The 22,541-nt window shown below is 42.9% G+C and overlaps 1 protein-coding gene across 23 annotated transcripts in view; it reads right to left on the reverse strand.

Annotated features, from left to right (window-relative positions):
- The window catches only part of NFASC (neurofascin), a 183,249-nt gene that overhangs the window by 14,851 nt on the left and 145,857 nt on the right, over positions 1–22,541 (reverse strand). For 11 of the 23 annotated variants that reach the window (XM_050955564.1, XM_050955566.1, XM_050955565.1 and 8 more), the window contains 4 exons: positions 19,577–19,615; positions 9,825–9,986; positions 5,988–6,104; positions 3,237–3,392 (listed from right to left, as the gene is read on the reverse strand). The exons of 5 other annotated variants lie outside the window; for them this stretch is intronic. In XM_050955564.1, coding sequence (XP_050811521.1) covers positions 3,237–3,392; positions 5,988–6,104; positions 9,825–9,986; positions 19,577–19,615 — 474 coding nt within the window. Of the gene's footprint in view, positions 1–843; positions 960–3,236; positions 3,393–5,987; positions 6,105–9,824; positions 9,987–19,576; positions 19,616–22,541 lie in introns of those variants that run through there. 7 more of the 23 variants (XM_050955582.1, XM_050955584.1, XM_050955580.1 and 4 more) reach the window with 4 other exon arrangements.

The following is a 22,541-nucleotide window of genomic DNA, read 5'->3' on the forward strand; positions in this document are numbered from 1 at the left end:
ATTTAGCTAAATAAAAGAGAGAAGCCAGGTAATCCAACAGGCATCAATATGAAACACCATTGCGCTGACTTTGGATTTCCTGAATTAATTATAAACTGTGATTCAAAACACACTTTGACTAAAAATGACAAATTTATGAACTGTCAGTGAAATTGGTCATAAACCATTGACCGGGCGATTAGCAAAACTCACGTGCCGTTTCTCTGAAGGCTGAATCTTGGACTGGGTTTAAAGAGGTAGCTCACGACACTGTGCTTCATGTTGTAGGTGGTCTTTAGAGTCGGCTTCACTGTACTGTTGCTTGTATGACAGCTAATTTGCTTCAAAAATTTGCATGTGGGGTTAACTGTGGGTAGGATTTTCAAAGCTGCCCAGAACCAGGAAACCAATTCTCATTAAAATCAACAAGGATTGAGCATCCAAGCCCTTTAAGTGGTCTTGAAACTCTCAGCCTATAATTATACTGTATGAAAAATACTATGTTTATTGTATGGTCAGGTTCCCACATGTTGTACTAACAGTACTGTAAGCTATCGTATTTGATCATTTTTGTAGACAATGGTGTGTGTGTGGGTTCATATGTACGCACGCATACATATTTATATAGAGAGGTATAAAGAGAGATATAAAATACTGCACGCACACAGACATGCAGGAAAAATATGTATCCAGTGCTGGTTTGATCTTTATACACTGTTGGTTTCTAGGTACCAATGTAACTGGTACATTTTGTGAAACTTCCATCCTCCTTCCCATGTTTTTAAGGGGTGAAAAAAGGAACCCCCCCTTCTTTTTAAATCAAGCTACATTTGTAGTTAAGCATCACTTACAACTGGAAAGCATTGTTCTGATTAACCAAAAGCTCAATAGCGTCGGCAGAGAAGTCAGAGTGCAGTATACTGCAGCCGCGGTGCAGGTGGGCTATTTCAATTTGAATGCAGATAAATAAGCAGCAACCTCTAGAATAGATATTTGCAAAACATAACCAAAAAAAATGGACAGTGCTTTCTTGTCATAAAACATTAATGATGGCACATGATGGGGCAGTGGGCTGTCAACCCTCAAGTCAATAGCATCCAGCCAGGATAAAAATGAAACTGCAGCATGCATGCATGCATAAACGATTGATAGCTTTGTGGATCCCATGGTGATAGGGCTAGAGTAGTCATCTGGACTTTATCAGAGGAATAACGATGGTGAATCCTTGAATTTTAATGCCAATATAATAAGGAGCCCTTCAAATACAGAAAATGTGGACTTTGGAATAAGAAAAATAAATGTATAGTGCATAGCAAAATCAAGCAAACTACTTGCTTTTGGGATTCCCTGGACCTTGATTTCCCTTTTAGTTCCTATGATGAGAGCCCTGCAAGAAGGGGTAACGAGGCAGGCAGGAAAAGAGAGATGTCTGTCTAAAATTGGCAACTTACAGCTATTCACAAAGAAGAAAATAGGGACATCTCATAGAAACAGAGAGGGGGCGAAGGAGAGAGTGTTGGGATCTGGATTAGGTTTGGGATTCAGAATTAAGAGACAAAATCAAGGCTAAGGTGTGGCAACTGGAGGTGTTCTGGAAACCTTTCAGGCCACATCTGAACTGGAAAATAGCTTCCTTTCAGTTCTGAATCCAAACAAAACCCAAAACTGTAGGGGCAAGCTCAGATTTAGGGACTTGAAGCCAAAATGCTCAAAATTAGGATTTTTTGGATTTTGAGGTTCCAGTTCTAAAAGCATAGCCACAAAAATGACCCTAGCTGGGAACACCCATACTTCATGCACCACGTAATGTAAAGTAGAATAGAAATAAGAAAAACCCAAATCAAACTAACCCTCCTCCCCCCACGCATGTCCTTAAAGGATTCTTTACAAAGATGGTGATAAGAGGAACATTGTGGTGTGGGTTTCACCATTTTTCACAGGATGACAGTGGTTAGAGATGAAAGAGGCAGATCAGACTGAATCAGTTTCCAGGCAAGGTCAGGCTGTACTTCCAAGGTACCATATACTTGCTAGTATTTTATCAGAGTTGTGCATTGTTATACAAAGACGCTGCACGAATATTAGCATTTTCCATCTGTCACATGTTATGTTAGCATCTTACGGTATAAGGATAACTAAATATAGTTAAGTACACCAATACTTTGAACCTCACAAATAAGACACAGAAGGGCTAAGTTCTTCTCCCCATCTCCGTCTGGAGCACTGCATGATGTAAGTGCAAATAGAATTTGTTTCAGGGTTTCCTACTTAAAGAGAGATTGTAGAGCTCTATATTTTGCTTTCAAGGTCCTACATAAAGGTTGGTTATTGTTTGTTTTTCAAATAAATATTTAGGGCCAAATTTCAACAGGCATCACAGAGAGGTGCCTGCCACAAAATCCATGGCTGACCATGTTCTCCCTATTTTGACTCTATCAAAACTCATGGAATAACAACACAGAGGTTTTAAATAAACGAGGCCTGATCCAACAACCATGGAAGTCAATAGCTGTCTTTCCATTGGCTTCAGTGGGCTCTGTATCAAGCCCATACGTAACATTCTATAAAATGCAGTCAGGTGATAAACCCGAAAAATTGCTCATGCAATTGAACATGTCATTCCCGGAGTACTATACCTGCCTTCTTATACATCTGTAAAGTCCTATGCACATCCCCCTCTGTGACCATCTCTGTGGGCCTTCTACAAACATTACATTCCCCTGGCATTATTCCTCATCCATATCTTGTCGTGAATGTATGAACAACCATTACTGCAATAACCCAGATAGAAAGACACAGACGCTTTGCTGTGCCAGAACAACCACCACCACCACAAGAAGCAGCACACAAGTGAAAATGCAAACACAGAGCCTACAGTAAAAAGCAGGATCCTTTGCAGGAGTCTGTCTTAATGTTTTAAGCGTAGCTGCGTGACAAGTGCATGATCTCTACCCTTATTGTAGGATTCCTTGTTTCAAATGGAGCTTGTTACATTATTGGCTGCACCAGGGTTTTTGGTTTTCATAACTTTCAGTTGAGACAACATTATCTGACTTTGGAAATGTTATTGTTTCTTGAGCTAGGGCTATAATAAGGGCAGAGAGGGCACAGTGTCGGTGGAGTGAATGAAATTTGCTCCATGCATGGTCATGGCCAAACCTCCCCAGCAAGAAGATACAGCACACAAGTGGCAAAGCTCAGGATGGAATGAAATGTCTTGGAAAGGCGTGTCACAGTGGGGCCGGAACCCGTCTCACCTGAGCTTGTCGTAAAGGTTATGTAAGAGTTTTCGCTGGGGCTAGACCATTTGGGAAAAACCCACAACTGGTACGTCATCCCCGGGGTCAGGTCAGCCAGCTGCACAGAGGAAGGGGTCTGAGCTTTAACAGGGATAGATCTCACTGTATTGTTACCTGAGAAACAGAAACCTCGCATCAAAATCAGGTGGCAGGAAGCTCAGACATATTTGTGCCGCCTGCATTATGCTACACCTCTCTGTTGAGCAGAAATAATATAATTTGATGGACCGGAGCCATAACAACTTCATGTCCTCAGTGTCTGTGATTACTGCCCATTTGGGAATATAGAAAATGCAGTGATACAGGTAAATGACCGTGCTTTAATAGCACCTCCATTCGTTGCATTGAAAATGCCTTCGTAAACACCCAGGAGACCTCTCTCTATTGTTAGAACCTGGTGGAGCTCTTTTGCTAACCAGTTTTTAGGTTTGGGTGCCTGGGGGAATCAGAGCAGTGTATTCACACAGGAGGGGTCTGGAATTCGTCTACCCCCGCTGATCTGATAAAGCCAGTCTGCCGACTTACAGGGCACAGGGTTAGAGGCCATCTTTCAAGCCTTTGAGAAGGGGCTGATAGCAGGATCTTCCCTCCAGTTTTATTTGCAGGATGGAAATCTACATCTATTCGTGTTGGTTAAGGAATCGCTGATGATTGTAAGCATTTTGAAAGACTGGCTCGGATGTGCATGATTGTGTCCGTGCTAGTGGAGGGCCCACATAGATCCTCGTGCAGGTTGGGAAGCTGCTCCTTCAGCTCAAATGGGCAGGGTCTTGTGCTGCTGATAGTCCTTAGTGCATGTGTAATAAACCCAATTCCGGCCATACACGAGGATTGAACCTGGGATCATGTATGGGGCATATTTTATACCTTTAAATAAAATCTGCAGCACTCAACAGAGAAAAGGGTATTTTTTTTGCTTGGGGCTTACAGAAAATTGGGACAACCTGTATCACAAATTAGTAAATGCCTACCACTGTGGATCGTCTAGCAGGGGAAGGGGAATGCTACATGGAGTCTCAGCACTCGTGTCCAGTTTAAATTGAGGCAGGAGTTATGGAAAAGACTGTAAAGCCTGTTGGCTGCATGGCAAATACCACAATGTAGCCTTGGCTTGAAACGTATCAGGGTGCAGGCGATTTTAACGGGTAGGTGAGACTGTGTGAGCACAGAATGAACAGATCGGTGAAAGTCTGATAGCCCAAACATAGACAGCCCTTCCCTCTAGGGGTGCTTGTGGTATATGCTGTAGCCAAGATGGTGGGAGGTGACAATTTTCAGTCTTTGTGTTAGATGCCTGGCACTAGTATAAAGAGGTGGGAAAGCTCTTTGAGCACCTTCTGACCAAAGGCAGAAGGGGTATGGTTGCTCCAGTGGCAAGGGAATCTGAAAGAATTAAATGGAAACCAGCACTACAGTGTATGAGCAGTTCAACTCCACTGCGGTTTGCAAATGGCAACTGAATAGGTGCAGGTTTCCAAGATAGAGGAGCATCTTTAGACCCTTTTGGGGATCAACAATAAGAGGTCTCCTGAGGAGTTTTCCTGAAAGGAGATTTGGGAGGCATCATCTGGTGTTGTGAATATCCCAGAACCTCAAATCCTTACTCAGGCACAACTCCCATTGGAACCTGTCCTGAGGAGGGACTTCTTCATCTGGCCTCATGTTAGGCAAAAGCTGTATGTGTTTAAGATTTCTCTGCAGTGAAAGGGAGTACTAGGGAGGGAAGAGACCAGCATCCGAAGCTCAGAGAAATGCTTTGCATTCTATATGTTAAGAGCAAGCTTCAGGGAGTTGAGAGCCTGATGAGTATTTCAAATTCTGGGATTAATGCAGAAGGGAAGAAGATAAACTAATTTCCATAAATCAGTGCTGAGCGTTGCAAATATGGCTTTGCCTAGTAATTAAAGGTGTGGAAGCCTTACATAGGGAACAGGGACTGTCCGGCAGTCGAAGGGATTCTAAGTAGCATGTGAGTTCATTTCTAGAACAACATTGTAAACAAAGTTGGATCACTGTCAAGATTCACAGACTGTTTAAATTCATACCAGACATTATGAAATGTTCAGGAAATAGATGCAAACAGTGTTCATTACTATCTGCCTATTGACACCACGAAAGCAATATTTAAAAAAAAAAACCCAAAACCACGACAGGTGCCAGCTTTGAATTTCCAGGCCAGGTTGAGCTCTGTAATTTTAAGAGACAATGAAATCTATTATACAGGAGTTACTGATCACAGATGATTCTGCCCTTTTCATTCAAAAGCGGGTACATTTTTTTTGACTGTTGCGCCATAGATTATCTACTAAAAGTGTTCATTTTCTTCTCCTTAAGCATTTGTTCCCAATTTGATTGGTCTTTCTCTATAGCCCTTAATCTCATGACAAGCTGCAGCCTTTACAGCTTCCTTTGGACTCCCAAATGGGCAGCCCTGTTAATTCAGCATGCCCGGATCTGAACCCTCCATTGCAAGAATGAAAGGAGAAGGTAATTGCATTTAGAAGAATTGCAAAACACACGATTCCAGTGCATTCTTAGTGGCAAAGAGAATCCTTTGCATATTTCCCCCCATGAACAGGCTTGACAGTAGGTTTCAATACACTGCAGTTAATTAATATTGCTTAAAGGGGCTCTTTGAAAACCTGAGACCTGACAGGATCTCTAATGGCATAACAGCTCTGCAGTATCTCCACGCGGTCTGATGCTTACTGGTGATATACTCAACCACAAAGTCAGTTCCAGCAGAAAAATTGTGGCTCCAGGTGATGTTTGCCCAGTTACTGTTAGTGAAAGCTTTTACGTTCCATATGGACGATCCATTCGGGGCTGGTGAACAGGTTAGAACAGGAGTTAGTACTTTGGATTATACACACATGGATCTTAACCTCACATCTGGGTTTGACAAACTATTTCAAAGTTATTATGAATTAGAAAAGTTAAAGCCCCTTGCATTAGTTGGAGGATATTCCCTCTTAGCTAAGTATGCTACAATGCTTAAGGCATGTTTTATTCATTAGCAAATTCAGAACCTGGCAGTTTCTTAGCTCTGACCCTTCAGCCTTATGGGTAAGGTTAAACTCAAGAGTGCATCACAGCTTGTGTATTTAGGTAACTCAGTTCTTACATTCAGAGAGGCTTTGCCTTACAGCCATTAGTCTATCAATAGTGTATCACAACTACTATGGTCTAGCTAAAAGAGTGCCTAACCCACGGTGAGAGAAGCACGCACTCACTACCACAATCTAGAGGAGGGACTGGGAAAGAACATTTCCATGTTAATAGTCTGCAAACTACATGTTGGATAATGCAATCAAGCTGTTCCTAGCAAAAACATGTGACTTCAAGTTGAGCAATGTCAATATTACTTTTGAGAGTGAGTAAATACCTCTTTATGTTAAAGTAGAGCCAGTTACTGTAGCTTGCACATGCAAAGTGACTTAGGGCTTGTCGAGTGTGAAAAAACACTCCCTCACCCCCGAGCGCAGCGAGTTTCAGTGCTGTAAAGTGCCAGTGTAGACAGTGAACCTCTCAGCGCTGGGAGCTACGCCTCTCATGGAGGTGATTTTTTTAGAGCACTGGGAGAACTCTCTCCCAGCGCTCTGCTGCGACCACACAAGCCACATTAAAGCACTGCCACTGCCAGTGTAGACTAGCCCTTAGAAGAAATTACATTGTGATGTTTACATGACACAGTTGCACAGACTTTGCTACACCAAAGTAAATGCTAGTGATTTCTGACTCCATTCCTGTACTCAGCAGAAAAAATTTCATTCTTAAAAAATGGAAGATTTTTCCATAATATAAATGGATTGCAAAAGGGCATTGCTTTATCTGATTCTTCAGGGCCATGCAATCCCATTGGATGCACAATGTGCAGCCATGACAAATGGAGTCACTAGAGACTGCTGCAGGAACCCTGCCCCAGGAAATCACAATCAAGGCCCCAAGTCTGTGAAGACTCATACATGTGGTTAGCTTTATGCATGTGGGTGTGTAGACCCATGGAAGTCAATGAGACTACTCGTGTACATAAGTGTTTTTGCAACGTTGGGGTTCAAGCGACTCCCATCATTTTATCATTTATTGTTTTTTTGTTTGTTTTTTTTAAAGCCCAGCTGCTGTACTCTGGTGATTGCAAGTGAGTTTCTTACCCTTCTTGTTGCCAAAAAAGCTTGAAAACGAGCACTGAGTGCAGCCTAAAGGTTCCAGAACCAAGAAGGCAAACAAAAAAGATCCCCAAATTTATTATTTAAACAAAAACCTCATGATTTGAGGCGTGGGTGGATGGGGGGAGTCTCTCACAAGATTTTTGAACAGTTGGGACTGACAATTTTGGGAGCATAGCAAGTAAAATTTGGGGCTTGGCCCAAGGAATAAGAGGATGGAGTCAAATGAGAGAACAGTTTTTCAACATGTTCCTGTTTCAGAACACAGCAGTTTCTATTGATCGCTACATAGTGAGATAAATTCAACCAGAGCATCAGTAACCAGTGAGGTTATTGGGGCAGCATAGGAGAGGATTGTTAATGCTTCAAGGCTCATTGGGTGGGTGTGTTCTTGTACTGATGCTGGAGCATGCTGGACCCCATTTGTCTTATTGAATGACTTCCCAGAAGCAGAAGAGTGTTGTAAAAGGCTTTAAATTTTTTTTAAATGTGAAGTTTCTGCATTTCATGCTGAGTTGGCAATAATGGCCCATTTTCACTTTAAAATGGTTTGCATTCTGAGCATACAGCTTAAAATGTTCTCCAGTTTTGAATTTCATAATTCAAAATTCATTTCAGCTGAAAATCGATTCACTTAAAACAAAACAAGAACTTGCAAAAATGCTGATTTGGTCATTTTGTGGATACCTAACAAAAACCACATATTTCAAATCATGAGATGATGGCCCAGAATTTTTCCCTCCTCTTAAAAATGTTGCATTATTTTGTCACAACACTGATAATAAAATTAGTTGGGCTAACTGCATTAATACATGACCTCTCCGCTTATGTTCTGGTGCATGGTTTGAGATAAACACTGCTGATTTCTTTAGCTTGTTGTGTTGCTATGAGTCTTTTTCAGTGTTGCCTCTTCTGTATTGTGGTAGTACATACTGCTTCTGTGATACTGCCTATTTTCAATTACTGAGAACATTTCTCATGTAGTAATTTGTCCGAGACCTTTCTGGTAGCAGATCCTTTTATGCTGCTTAGTTGTGGAAATCCTGCGCAGTGACACTAGTCAGCAGAGTCTCTTTGGGGCTTTAGCCAAGGAATAAGAGGCCTGCATGAGAAAGTTGCATCTCTTCAACTTAAATTGGTGTATAAATTGATCTGGTTAAACCAGTCCAAACCCCTTATGGATGTTCTTTCTTCAGTTTGAGTAGCTTTTTGCAGTTTAGCTTAAATATGTTCCTAATCAATTTTAGCTCAACTGATATGTGGGTGAATAGATAGGGGTTTGCATTGGTTTAACATGTTGAGTTAAACTGGTGTAACTTTATCATGTAGACAAGGCATTTAGCTACTCTAGGAGCTAGAGAGAAGCATAGGTTCTGTCTGCATCTAGCAGCCCCAATAAAGAATCCTCTTTATTTTCATTACTAATCAGTGTGAAGTTTTTCCTCTATGAAGAGGAACAACATACACATGTGATTCTTACCTGTACAGTTGTCTGCAGGAGCTGAGTATTAACTATGAACTATTTCGATTGTATTAGCTTCTGCCACAAGCTTAGTGCATTTTTTGGATTAGTGAATACAAATGATAATGTAGTGATTTATCCGTAAGTACCAGTCTATTTACCAGAGATGCAATTACTGTAACTTCTTTTTTTAAAAAGCAACAGAGACCTCTCTCCATTTTTCCTGTCAATAGATTAAGGATATTTAGAATCCTGTTACATTAGAGAGTCCATCCCCATGTAAATGCAGGATGTAGTCCTCCCAGCAGAGACACATGATAAATTGATCCTGGCCCACAGATGGAACTTGTCTGCATCTTGCAATTTTAAATACTTCCCCAAATTTCCCATGGGCTATATATCTAGATTGTACTACAAAGAGAGTGGTAAGCATAAACCAAAAGAATCCCATGCACAATAACGGGTCTACTACCTAAGTTGCTGTGCTTGACTTGAAGTGGAATTCTTTTATCATAATAATAATAGAATCTCTTTTCTGAGATGGTAATAGAAAATTTAATAATACTTTGTGACCTTCTGTATTGTCTGCCACCTAATTATTTCAAATGTTTTGCATTTGTTAATTAAAATCACACCACTCTTGGGAGGGTGATGATATCCCCATTGTAAAGATGGAGAGACTGAGGCACAGTGAGTTGGATTAGAACCCAAACACCTGTAAATTAATCCTGTGCTTTGACCCCTAGGTCCCATTCCCTCCGATTTCTTGCTAAGCCATCCCCAAAGCACTAAGAAGTCCTTCACTTGTTGGGTTAAATTCCATCCTTGGCTTGTTGTTTAAACCAGAGTATGGACATGACATAGGTGAAAGGCCCAGCTACAGTTAGGTGGGCTAGAGGAAATATAAAAGCATAGTACCAAAGTCCTGCTTAGTGGTGGCTGTCGGAGCACTCTCCGTAGTGGTTGTAGTGCTGGCGACGGTTGTAGTGGTTGTGGCAGCTGTGGTGATGGTGGTGGTGGTTATGGCGATGGTTGTAGTGCTGGTTAGACTGACTGTGGTTGTAGGCAACGAGGTTACAGCTGGGAGAGGGAAATGTAAAAACTGCCATTTTAGAAGAGGTTATATCCTTAACTCTTGCCATCCTCAATGGCTAAATTCACACACAAGAGAGAAAGCAGAGTGGCGCGGCATGACACAGAGAAAAATAGGAGTTGGTGGGAGAGGGGGAACAAACCGAACCATCTGAAATGAGAGAATGAAGCTTAATTTTCATTTTCTTTCCATGTGCACATTTTTAGCGACAGTCATGCACTTCAGCGTCAGCAGAGGCGGGTGTGCGGGGGTGCATGGAATCTCTTGGATAAAGGGACACGCAAAAAATTCCGTAGGTGAGAGAACAAACATGTGAAAAGCAGCAGGAAGTGGGTGAGCTCAGGCCCCAAACCAATAGCCCCCAGCGTTGTTCTGGGCTGACTCTTGGTTTTATTCCCTTTCCCATGGCTTAACAACTTGCCTCTCTTTTCGGCTGCTCTGCCTTAAATCCCTACCAGCACCTCTACCCCTTTTGGATTTAAACAGCAAGAACTGGCATCATTGGAATGAGAAAAAAAAAAAAAGGTGACCTACTTATGTTCTCTTGGAAGATGAACAGAAGGGCCAGTTTCTCCTCCCCACTTTACACCGAGTGTGACTGAGAAAAGATGTTAGCTCAGAGCAGTCAAGTCACCTTTAAATAAGATTTAACTCTTAACGAAATATAATAATCCAGTTTGTCGCAGACTAGGCAAAGCAAAATTCAATTATCGTAGCCCACCCCTGAACTAGGCCAACAGCATTTCTGAGCTGACAGCATTCTGCCAACAGACACTTTAACTGTTTCCATTCTACCTCATTTTAAAGATGCTGGAGCCTGTTGGCGCTGAAGAGGCATATGCAGGACGGGGATGCAGCTTTCTGTTTTAATCGGGTGGGGATGGCTTCAGTTTTGCCTCCCCTCACCTGCCTTTTCTATTTATTTATTTAGGATGAGGCTTGCATAGTCTAGGTTTTCTATAAGCCCATTTTCCCCTCACTCCATCCAGATCCCCCTTATGCTGTATTTCAGGAGAGAAAAGGGGATCCAGACATATATAATGCACACGCCCTGCAAGGAAGGATACACCCCTTTCTCACCTAGTGCCTCAGTGGTTGTGATTCAAATCTAAAGAATACTGAACCCTATCGACTGATGGTCCAGTAGGTGAAGAGTGGTGGTTTTTTCTGTGCTTGACACCACAGGCTGAGTTACGGTATTTAATCACTTTCACTTTCTGGATTTGTCTACACACTTTTGATAAATAAGGACCCTAATCCCCAAAAGATTTGAATGGGAGAATAGGAGCCAGTGCCTTTAGCTAGGTAGATGACAGTAGATGGCCCTTGTTAATAGGAATCACTGGGTGAAATCCTGTGGCCTGTGTTGTGCAGGAGATCAGACAAGTTGATCACAATGGTCCCTTCTGGCCTTAAAATCTATTATAAAGGTAGATATGAGGGTTATTTTGCTATTTGGAGAAGCTTGTCCAAATGCTTCTAGCTGTGAATGAAGGTCAGGCCATGTGAAATATTTGCACCAGCACAGATAACCTAACCCTCAAAGGGTTATTGCCTTTGGCTAAACTTGGATTTGGTCTAAAATTAAACAGCAATTGTCAGAATAATTCATCAAAAATTTGCTTTGCGATCCTTGCACTGAAGTGTCCTAGGTTTTTATAAAATTCTGCTTTGCTTATTCTTGTGATTTGGTGACATGCAATGCCTCTCCTGGTTATGAGTGAGAATTAGTAGAGGACCTATTTTAAATGTGACCTTTATCCACATCAAACCAACTTTAAGGGAGGAATCTAAAAAGACAGCCCAGAACAAAACCAGATCTTTGCCACTTCCTCATTTTCACTTTACCTGGGTCTGCAGTTTGGCAGGTCTCATGCCCAGGCAGACCACAGCTGATTTCAGAGGGGCTCCCTGAGGGCCCGACTGCAAGACTAGGGCCTTATTTTGGTTCTTGAAAGAGATGCTTCTTTGCACATGACTCTGCTGCATTCCAGGGTCCCTCACTGCTTAAGAATCAGCATGTGCCTCAGTGGGCTTCCCAGAGACCCATAGAAGGGTTGTGTGCACATATTATATATCTTGTTGGTTTCAAAGCAGCTAGATCCAAAGTAGGGTGGCCAGATGTCCAGATTTTATAGGGACTGTTCCGATTTTTGGGTCTTTTTCTTATCTAGGCTCCTATTACCCCCCACCCTCATCCCGATTTTTCACACTTGCTGTCTGGTTACCCTAATCCAAAGAGTCCCACCCACAAAATATTTGTAAAACCAGAACATTTCCAGTGGTCCAAAAATTAGACTCTTAGAGCTCAGAGATGGAATAGAACTGTTACATCACTCAGTGCATCTCCCTGCCAATTTTCCCTTACAGCACATTGCTGAATAAATACCAAACCAACATTGAAAATCCCAGCAACCCACTCAAACAGAAAATGAAACAAACCATTGACAGTATGCAAGCAAGACAGCATCTTCCCTTTTCACAATATCGTGTCAGCTACAGATCTTTAGCACTCAGATACAAACAGACAGGGCTGGCTCTACCATTTTTGCCGGCCCAAGCAAAAAAAAAAAAAAAAAAGCCACCCGAACTGCCTGGAGCAGGCCCTGCAAACAGAACTACAGCCAGTGTCATGCACAAGCAAAGCCATCAAAAGCCTCCTGTCACCCCCTTGGCAAAGGTTTGATTGATGTTGATGAAGAAGCAAGAATGCCAAACATGTGAGACAATCCAGAGAAAATACAGTGTGTCATAAACAGAGCTCAAGTCAAAGAACCACAGAACTTGTGCTTGGTGTGTATGAGACACAGAATAACACAGCCCTTACTTATTTGATTAGGCCACCACAATACAAGTACCTCTTTGAGAGGAGAGGACTGCTCTCCTGCAGTTCTTCCTCATAGCCAATTATAAGATAAGGGGTGTTTCTTATGCCTTGTGGCTATAAAATACAAAAGCCTGAACTGGGCTGAGAAAAATTAACAGCACTATCTCTGCAGATTCCTTGCATTTTTCTGAAGCTCGAGAGAGCAGTGTGGCTACTGGCGATATTAACTCAATTGACCCTAAAAGGACAACCTTCTGAATACAGAGTTTTGAACATACACAATGAAAACATCCAGAGTAGGAACCAATATTAGCTAATGAATTCTCACAGCTTCCCTGTGAGGCACCCTTATCCCATTTTACTGAGGGGGAAATCAAGGCAGAAAGACGTAACTTGCTCAAAGACAGAGGAGTCAGTGGCAAAGCTGGCGTTTGAACTCAGGAGTTCCTGCCTCCCGGTCCTGCTTTCATACCACTAGAGTGTGCCTCCTGCTAAATTCTAACAGGTCTATTTTGCACCCAATACACTTCCAGGGATTTAAGGTTTGGTCCTCTCAATGCCACTTCCTTGGGGCTTGGGTTACTGACCTTGTATGAATGGCTCAGCACTGTATTACGCTGGCTGGTGTGTGTTTATTTACTAATCCTCACATTAGGCCATGATCTTCATGTATTTAAAAAACGAACAGGTGGAGTGCAGTTATTAGAGTGGTCTTGCAGCTGGACGTGTCTTTCACGTGTCAGGGTGATGGTCTAGTTAATAACAGTCTGAGCTGTGGGCCTCTCAGCTTCGGCTGACAGTGATGACATGAAGTATTTGCCCAAAATGCGGTAACACCGTAATAGCTCCATTGAAAACAATACCCCAGAGTAGCGCCATCACATTGTGTCAGGGTAATGCAGTATGCAACTGCCATAAAAGTCAGTGTGAGAGATTTGGGGCGTGTTTGCAGTGCTTACAAAAATGAATCATCGTGTCAAGCCTGTGGCAGACTAGGGACAGGTAAATGCAGGATGCTTAGATCCTGAAACCCCATAGCTCAAAGGGACCCCAGATGGAGCTGTGAGAAAGAAGCAGGCTATCAGGCAGCAACCTCATGCTGCACCACTAAGATCAAAAATGAGAGGAAGGCAAGAATCCAGCTGGAGGAGCTGGGAAGGAGAGCACATCCCCAGGTTTGGGGGATTTAGTCTTAATCCGCCCGTGATAGGACCGACGATACAAAGCAAACACCTCATTTGGTTTTTAATATGAAATGAATCTTAAAGAATAGCTCAGCTGGTAATTTGGGAGGGAGGGGGAAAGGGTACATTTTCTGTCCTTTGAATTCTAGCCCTTAATGAGGGCTGACTCCAGACTGAAGGAGGATAAAGGGTGACTTTGACAGAGAATCAGAGCGTCTCTGAATATCAGGAACATTAAAGACACCGTCGGATGATGGGCAGACAGGGAGTGAGTCTGAAATGAGTGGCAAGGGGGCAGTAAAAGCTACACTCATGTATTAAACCTTTACAAGTGTCAGGCTCTTGAGGATCTCAAAATGCTTTAACACTTTAACTAATCCTGTCCTGATTGAGAATATATCATTGTACCCAGTTGGCAGATATGTAAATGGAGCCACAGGGAAGTTAAGAGTCCGGGGGGGGGGATTTTTAGAAGCACCTAATTGATGTAGGAGCACAAGTCCCATTAACTTTCAAGGACTTTCCAATAGGACCCGTGTTCCTAAGTCAAACAGGTGCTTTTGAAAACTTTACTATACATTTTAGCTGGCACAAAATTATGAAATTTAGCAGCTTATCTTATTTAGCCACCTATGTATGGTCCCAATTTGCAGGCATAGTCAAGGATTTTAGCTACTAAGGCCAACAATTTCAAGTGGAGCCTCTGATGTTCAGTGCTCAATGGGAGACACTTTTAAGTCTGGCTTTCAAAGTGTTGAGCATCGACTGCTCAGGTTAATGGGAACTGCAGGTGCTCTGAAATCAGAGGCCACTTCTGAAAAGTTTGCTGTGTAAACTACTTAAATGGCAGGGTAAAATTGGACCCACCAAATCTGGAAGCCAGTGTATGAAAAGCTAGTGCTGATTTGCCCAAGTTCACACAGCAAACCAGGAATAAAACACAGGAGTCCCTCTAGTCCCCCAGTTCCATTCCCCTTGCTCTAAACCATTAGATGACCCATTCTCCCTAAAACATGGGATTAATAATATGTAAATCAGCCCTCCAAAGTCACCTCCTAGTCAACTCATCAGAGGACAAACTAGGCTCTGATCCAAATAGACCATGAGTTTTGTGACCTGGGCTTTTTCTCTCTTAAGCCGTGCACTGCCACTTCCCTCTACAGATACTAAAGATATGGTCAGAGGATGGAGTCCCAGGGGTATGGCACAGTTGCTCAAGTAAAATAGATGGAAAATGCAGCAGACACACTGGCTGCTGGAGTTAATAGGCTAATTAATCCAAAGTAAATGAGAGAGATTGGTACATAATGGTTTCTTCATGGCATGCTGGCTCCACTTATGCTCTTTGTTGGAACCTGCATACGCTAATAAACCCACCACTGTTTGCTCCCAGGATTATTCAGATCATCAGCAGGAATGGATCCTTGACAGGAGCCTGCACCCCATATGACAAACCTATGTGAGGAGAAAGTTTGTCATTAGGCAGATGGGCTGTGTTCTGTGCTACTATCACCACACGAGAGTGGGTTTTATTTACGACTCCCCTACTCTTTGCCTCCTTTTGTGCTCCAGCACTAGGTTAGAGATTCATGGCTCCCTCCAACTCCACTGTGAATTCAAGTCATTTGAAAGCTGGGGGTGCAGTTCTGCATGTGCAGTGAAATATGACAAAACAATGCATACCCATATTGCACTTTAATTATTTAGGGAAGCTTTTAATGTGCTGTTAGGCTGTAATAACTGCTTTACCCCTGAGCATGTCTATAGCATCAGTAGGCTTAGAGAGAATTCATGAATTTTTTATGAATTTGGATGGATAGCCAAATGTATTGCCAAGAGATTTTTCTTTCCTTGTGTTTTTTTTTTTGGAATAGGAGGAAATTGTACAAAGAAAAAGAATTATACTAACTTGTTCCAAATGTAATAACTCTAGAAGATTCAGAAGCACAATCAAGTGGTGGGTTTGCATATTAGACTGCCAGATTGAATGGACTGCAAAAAAAGAGAAGTCAGCAGTTCTCCACAAGTGCTACATTTCTGTCAATGTTGAGTGTTGATGGAGTTCTCCTCAACCCCGCTCCTTTTATGGAGGGGAAAAAGGAGAAACCAACAAATATAAGCATTTAGCTGTTTAAAATATAACCCTTCCAAGCCTGGTAAAAGCTTCCAGTTCTAATCTGTACTATGCACAGACTGTGTTATATGGAGGAACAAAAATTATTTATGGTCCCAATGTTGTACGACTGAAGCTTTGCTATTGACAATAGTGCTAGAGAATCCCGCTCTGTGACCTATCAAATATTTCCTTCCTTCATTGTGTAAATGAGACCCTTTGGGTTTTATAAAGGAAATCCTTTCCTTTTGCTTTGCCCATCTCTAGATTTGGCTTGGTAATGAAATGTAAACCTCACAAGGTGAAATTTTTGGTTTTTGCTTTGATTTCATCAAATTTGTCTGATTTCCCATACACATTCACAACAAACATGAAAACTGGTGTGTTGGTCATCCCCCCTCCCGTTCCCCCCAAAAGGACCATTTTTGAGTGAAAACAGTTTGAGATTAGTAGTAGTTAAAGACAAATTTTCACTGTAACACAGCACCTAAGGGACCTGCAAAATCCAGATCACTGAGCAGAGAGACGAGTCTTTAGAAGAAGGTCAAACAAAATTAGACTAGAAACTTGTACTCGTTAGGAAGATAAAGAGCCTTCTAGATCAAATGCAATTTAAATCAGGTGACTCCAACAATCTACTCCTTGCTAGCATGAAACTACTAATCGTACACTGTGGCACAAGGTGGAGTGAAATTTTTAACTGATACAAAGGCAGGGATTTGTTCTAGTCAATCTTATGTATCACTACTAGTTACATTAGACCAGGAGTTCTCAAAGTGGAGGTTGGGAGGTTATCACATGGGGGGTCATGAACTGTCAGCCTCCATCTCAAACCCTGCTTTGTCTCCAGGATTTATAATGGTGTTAAATAGATAAACAAGTGTTTTTAATTTATAAGGGGGTTCGCACTTAAAGGCTTGCTATATGAAAGGGGTCACCAGTACAATCGTTTGAAAGCCACTGCATTAAACTAAGGGACAAGTGGTCCCATTATAGACCAGTAGATCACAAAACTGTTGTGGGAAGAAACAAATACTATTTGCCATTGAAAAGCCAGGAATGCAGTCTACAAGGTATCTGAGCTTAACAAGCACATCATTTCAGTTACTAACATTTCTCCTCATTTCAGTTCAAACATAATCTTATTGCTTATCTTGGTAGAATACAACCCAAACCCAAACTCTGTCAGTCTCAGTGAGAGCTTAGAACACACTATTCAAATGGCAAGGAATTCCAGCTCACTTCAGCAGTTTGAGAAATATGAACTGCTAAAATCATGATGAAACTGCTGGGATGCAATAAGAAGAAAGATGTGATTTTAAGATTCAGCAGCATCCACCGAAGTTAGAAATGTTGGCCCTGGTCCAGAGAGGAATTTTAGATCCCCGCGAACTCTGTTAAACTAGGGTTGAAATGAGATTGTTTCATTGGTGCTATGAAACTATATGGGAAACGTTGTGTATGTTTTATATTCAGTTCTTCAAAGCTCAAAGCAGACCAATCTGGTACCCTTTGTTTTAGGAAGTGACAATACAGTAAAAGAAAGAGGTCTGTAAGTGAGGGAAGTTTGCAAAATAATATTGATTAAATAAATACTGCTGTAACAAAATAAAGGGGGGAAGGGGACATCTGTGAAGTAGAAAAGCAGAACCTAAAATACCCCATTTTGTGACTGAAAACAGGCCCTGCGTTTCCTGTCATCACACAGGCAAATCTCCCATTGAAATCCCATTTCCTTACAAGGAAAACCAAATGCCCCTACCCACTCCTTAGTGCTGTGTCCATGAAGATAAAACATGGCTTCTTACAGATCCCTTTAGTGCATGCAAAAATGGGTGCTGTCATCTCAGATCAATCGCTTTTCATTGGCACAGAGCATTTGAGATGCATTTGCTGGCAGACATGATCCTGTGTGCTGCTCATCTGAATTGCCCAGACTTGATCAGCCTGGCTGCAACAGCTTCTGCAAAAATCTGCTCAAAATGCCCTGCTCTGAAAAAGCCATTTCTCTGAAAGTTGCACGCCAGTGATGCTGTTGCATTTACTGAGGGGAAAACCCCTCATTTGTAAACCCCCCCCCCAAAAGTTTCAGAAGTTATGCTTTGGTGTTTGCTATGTTGACACATTTTGGGTAGTTGGGAGGGCCGGCGCTACCATTTAGGCAGCCTAGGCAATCGCCTAGGGCGCCAGAATTGGTGGGCGCCGTTTTGCCGGACGGGGCGGCAGGCGGCTCCGGTTGACCTGCCGCAGTGGTGCCTGCGGAGGGTCCGCTGGTCCGCGGGTTCGGTGGAGCTGCCACAGTGGTGCCTGCAGACGGCTGGCTGCTTGCGCGGCTCCGGTGGACCTCCTGCAGGCACGACTGCGGCAGCTCCACCGGAGCCGCGGAGCACCGGACCCTCCGCAGGCACCACTGCGGCAGCTCCACCGGAGCCGCAGGACCAGTGCGCGGGTGGCAAAATTCCCGTCCGCCTAGGGCGCCAAACCCCTAGCGCCAGTCCTGGTAGTTGGGGATTTAGGTTTCCTAGAAAGCAGGCAGAGACTCCCTTCCTTTCAAAAGAACATGGTTTCTCCGTATCTCAGTGTTGTTATGGAAATATGCAGTAGAAGGCAAAGCCAGCAAAAAGCCTAACATGCAAACATGCACAGCTGCTGCACAACCATTATTATTAACCCTTTCAATGGAAGCCTGGGACAGAGAACTATATAGCTGCTGGCCATTGGAGAAATACGGTGTGTCGTGTACATTGCTGTGTTCACATGTAGAACTTTGGCTGCCCCAAGCATACCCACAAGTAACACACCCCTGTATTTCTAGAAGGGAGTAACAGCTGCCAAAGAGTTGTACAGGAATTTTCAGTGTGTAGTGCTATTGTTTGTGTAAAACGCTGCATAATGAAAGGCAAATACACCCTCGGTACCTGGGGGTGTGTTTATATATAAATACTACTGAGCATTGTCACATGCATTCTAAGGATAAACATTAATTAAGCTGCACGTAACACCCTCAGGCAGTATGAATGCAACGTATTGTCCCCATTGGACGGAATGGAGGATGGAATTGCAGAAAGGTGAAGCAGTTGGTGCAGAGTTGGGACTACAACTCTGGTTGTCCCGCTTCTGTGCTCTAACAACAAGGCTGCACATGGTTTTCTCTGTGCTGGGTCCTTCTGCAGCAAAAGCAGGATTAAGTGGGTTTCATTTAGTTTTCTGATGCTAGATCTTGCAGACCATTAACGGGTTGAGTACTGTGCGGAAATGCATTGATGCTTGCAACCTTAATTGTAGTAGCATAATATTTTCTTCTCTCTGCCTGTGGTGCTTTGTTCTCCACACCAGTGTTTCTTACAGTTAATTTATCCTCTGGTTTGCTCATTGAAAGGGTTAACATAGCGCACTAAGTGCCAGCACACCCTAGAGACAGCCCTTGACTGTGCATTGCCCCATGCCTGTTACCTCCTCCTCGAGTTGGTACGGTACCTGGGGTTGGAGTGGCTTCAACGTGCAGCGCCAGGTATAGGGAGGGGAATAAAGGACAGCAGAGAAGAGAGGGGAAGAGAAAACAAAGGAATATATAAAACCACAGCACATTAGTGAGACTGGGGATCAGTTATACACACAGTCACCAAAGGTTTTAAGAGAAAAAGAAAATGCATTAGCTGCCCCCCAACAATCACCTTTCTGTGCATAATAACTATAGCTATTGGCATAGGACAAAGAGAAGGAAGATTCCCTTTGACTCAGAGATAAATCGTCATTCCCAGTTAAACACATTCCACCTCGCCAGCAAATGGATGCTAATGGTCAGGTTCTGTCCTGGTGTGCGGCTTTGATTAAGTAAAGTATTCAAGCATGTGCTTACATTTCATTCAAGGGAGGACAAAATTGGACCCTCCATGTTCAGCTTGCTGTAAAACCCAACTTCAGGGCATATTATGTACATATGATGAAACTGACCCAAGCTGTTGTAATCAATGAATCAAACAGAACTGTGTTTAATTTTACCCTCGTGGTTGAATGCAGCCTGACAGAAATGGAAGCAACATCTGGATAAGTTTATTTATGACTGAATCTAGTATCCATCTCTGAAGACAGAACTAAAGCAGCTGATTTCAAGGGTAGATTTTCTGAACCTTCTTCCATTGAGTTCCAAGTTCTTTTTAGGGGGTCTATAGCAGGTATGTAAAAAATCAAACTCATTTAAAGCTGCTAAACCATGCTCTGCTTCCTGAGGTTACATGCCATTCATTAATAAAATCCTGCCCAACCTAGCCTTGTGTTAGATGCATACCAGCTCTCATGTTCTAGGGCCAAATCCTGCTCACCTTACTCATGGGGCTTCAGTGAGACTGCATAAGTAAGTGAGATGAGCAGATCTCACCCATACTCTTTGTTTTCACTAATGGATAATAGATTGGTTGAGCTGTCAAAGCCCACTCTCAATGAATGCCATTGTCTGCCTTTACCAAGGAAAGGGAAACTTGCCTTTTTCAGGCTGACAATTCACGGCCTGTAGTTATAGCTGAGATAGTTATTTCTCATTCTGAGTAAGGAGAAGGAAAGGCAGTGCATCTCAGGTAGCACTGTGGGACAGCTGTGGGCAAATACCACCGATCTGTTAGGAAAGTGTAACTATCTGGGACCCAGCAAAGTGAATAACAAGTGTATGTGGAACAAACAAACCTATGGCATGTTATCCATATCCAGTACCTGTCCTCTAAGCAGGACATTCATGGAAGCTGCTGCGTCAGAAAAATACAATGTATGGCAGGGACCCACAACACTGAACGTCAGTTTTGCCAATATTACAGTACTGTGTAACAGTTCTGGAGCCTGTCTGCTTAAAGACATGTAGGAAGCCTTTCATTTTTACTGTATTTTCAATCGGCTACTTTTCCCACCCACCGCAATTAAGGAGGAAAAAGAAAAGCAAACACCCATTAAATAAAATCGGAAGTTTAATTGAATTGTATGTCTGTTAGCGAATGCTACAGAAGGGAAAGAGCCAGCTTTGTCTGTCTCCCATCCCTAAGGGCTCCTGACCTTTAACTCCATTTGATCGATGTCTCACAATGGGTGTTTTATTCTATTATGAATCTGTGAGTTGTGGCTGTTTCCTCTGCGGGTCGTCTGTTGATTGCTGGGGTGATGGGAAAGTGGCACCATGCCTCCCTCAGCCTCTCTCTGCAGTGGCTCTTAGGGCTTTGTGGACTGGAGAATACATTTGTTTTATAAATCTCCTTGCACCAATAAAAACAATTTAAGATTGACAGAAAATAGATGGGCACTGTTGTGTGATGCTTAGCACAGGGGAGTTGCTACGGTGAAATAGCTACTGTTGGTGCTGTGATTTGAATATTCCAAAGACCTAAAAACGTAATACAGTTGGGGGGTTATATTCAGAAAGCGCTTTATCCAGATAAACGTGGGGCCTAACCTAATGTAGGTTATGATAGCTCACCACAATAAATGAAATCCCTGTTGGATGAAGGATATTGATAAAGGGTTGTCAAGCAGCATGGTTTTGGTGGAAAAAATGGTTACTAGCCTTTCCGTAACACTTGTTCTTCGCAACATGTTGCATATATCCATTCCAATGTACGTGTGTGCACACCCCAAGCACAGTCACTAGAAATTTTTCCCTCAGTGGTACCGTCGGGTTGGCTCTGGTGCCCTCTGGTGCAGTGCGCTCATGATACTGGTATAAAGGGCCCAGCTGATCTCACACCCCCTCAGTTCCATCTTTCTGGCCAACTCTGGGAAAAAGGGCAGGAGGGTGAGTCTTGGAATGGATATGTGCAACATGTCTCGAAGAACAACAGTTACGGAAGGGTTAGTAACCCTTCTTTCTTCTTTGAGTGATTGCACATGTCCGTTCCAATGTAGGTGGCTCCCAAGCAGTTATATAGGTGGTGGACTCGCAGTTCACAGACATCCTGACTGCAACATAGCTCGAGTGAAACTGGCATCATCCCTGGCCTGTTGAGCGATGGTGTAAGGAGCAGAAAACGTATGCACTGATGTCCAAGTCACTGCTCTGCAGATGTCCTCCATAGGGACATGGACCAGGAACACTGCTGATGATGCTTGCACCCTTGTGGAGTCAGGATAGCTTGTGGTGGAACACCTGCCTGCTCATAGCATGTGCAAATGCACAGTGTGATCCAGGATGAGATCCTCTGAGTCGAGATGGGGAGGCCTTTCATCCTGTCAGCTACCACTATGAAGAGTTGGGTGGATCTACGGAATGGTTTGGTCATCTCTATGTAGAATGCTTGGGCACTTCTGAGGTCCAGAGGGTGGAGATGTTGCTCCTCCCTGTTCATGTGTGGTTTCAGGTAGAAAACCGGCAAGAGGATTGACTGATTACTGTGGAACTGCAAAACCACCTTCAGGAGGAATGCAGGGTGAGGGTGCAGCT

The sequence above is a fragment of the Gopherus flavomarginatus genome, chromosome 5 (genome assembly GCF_025201925.1).
Source record: "Gopherus flavomarginatus isolate rGopFla2 chromosome 5, rGopFla2.mat.asm, whole genome shotgun sequence".
Taxonomy (NCBI): Eukaryota; Metazoa; Chordata; order Testudines; family Testudinidae; genus Gopherus; species Gopherus flavomarginatus.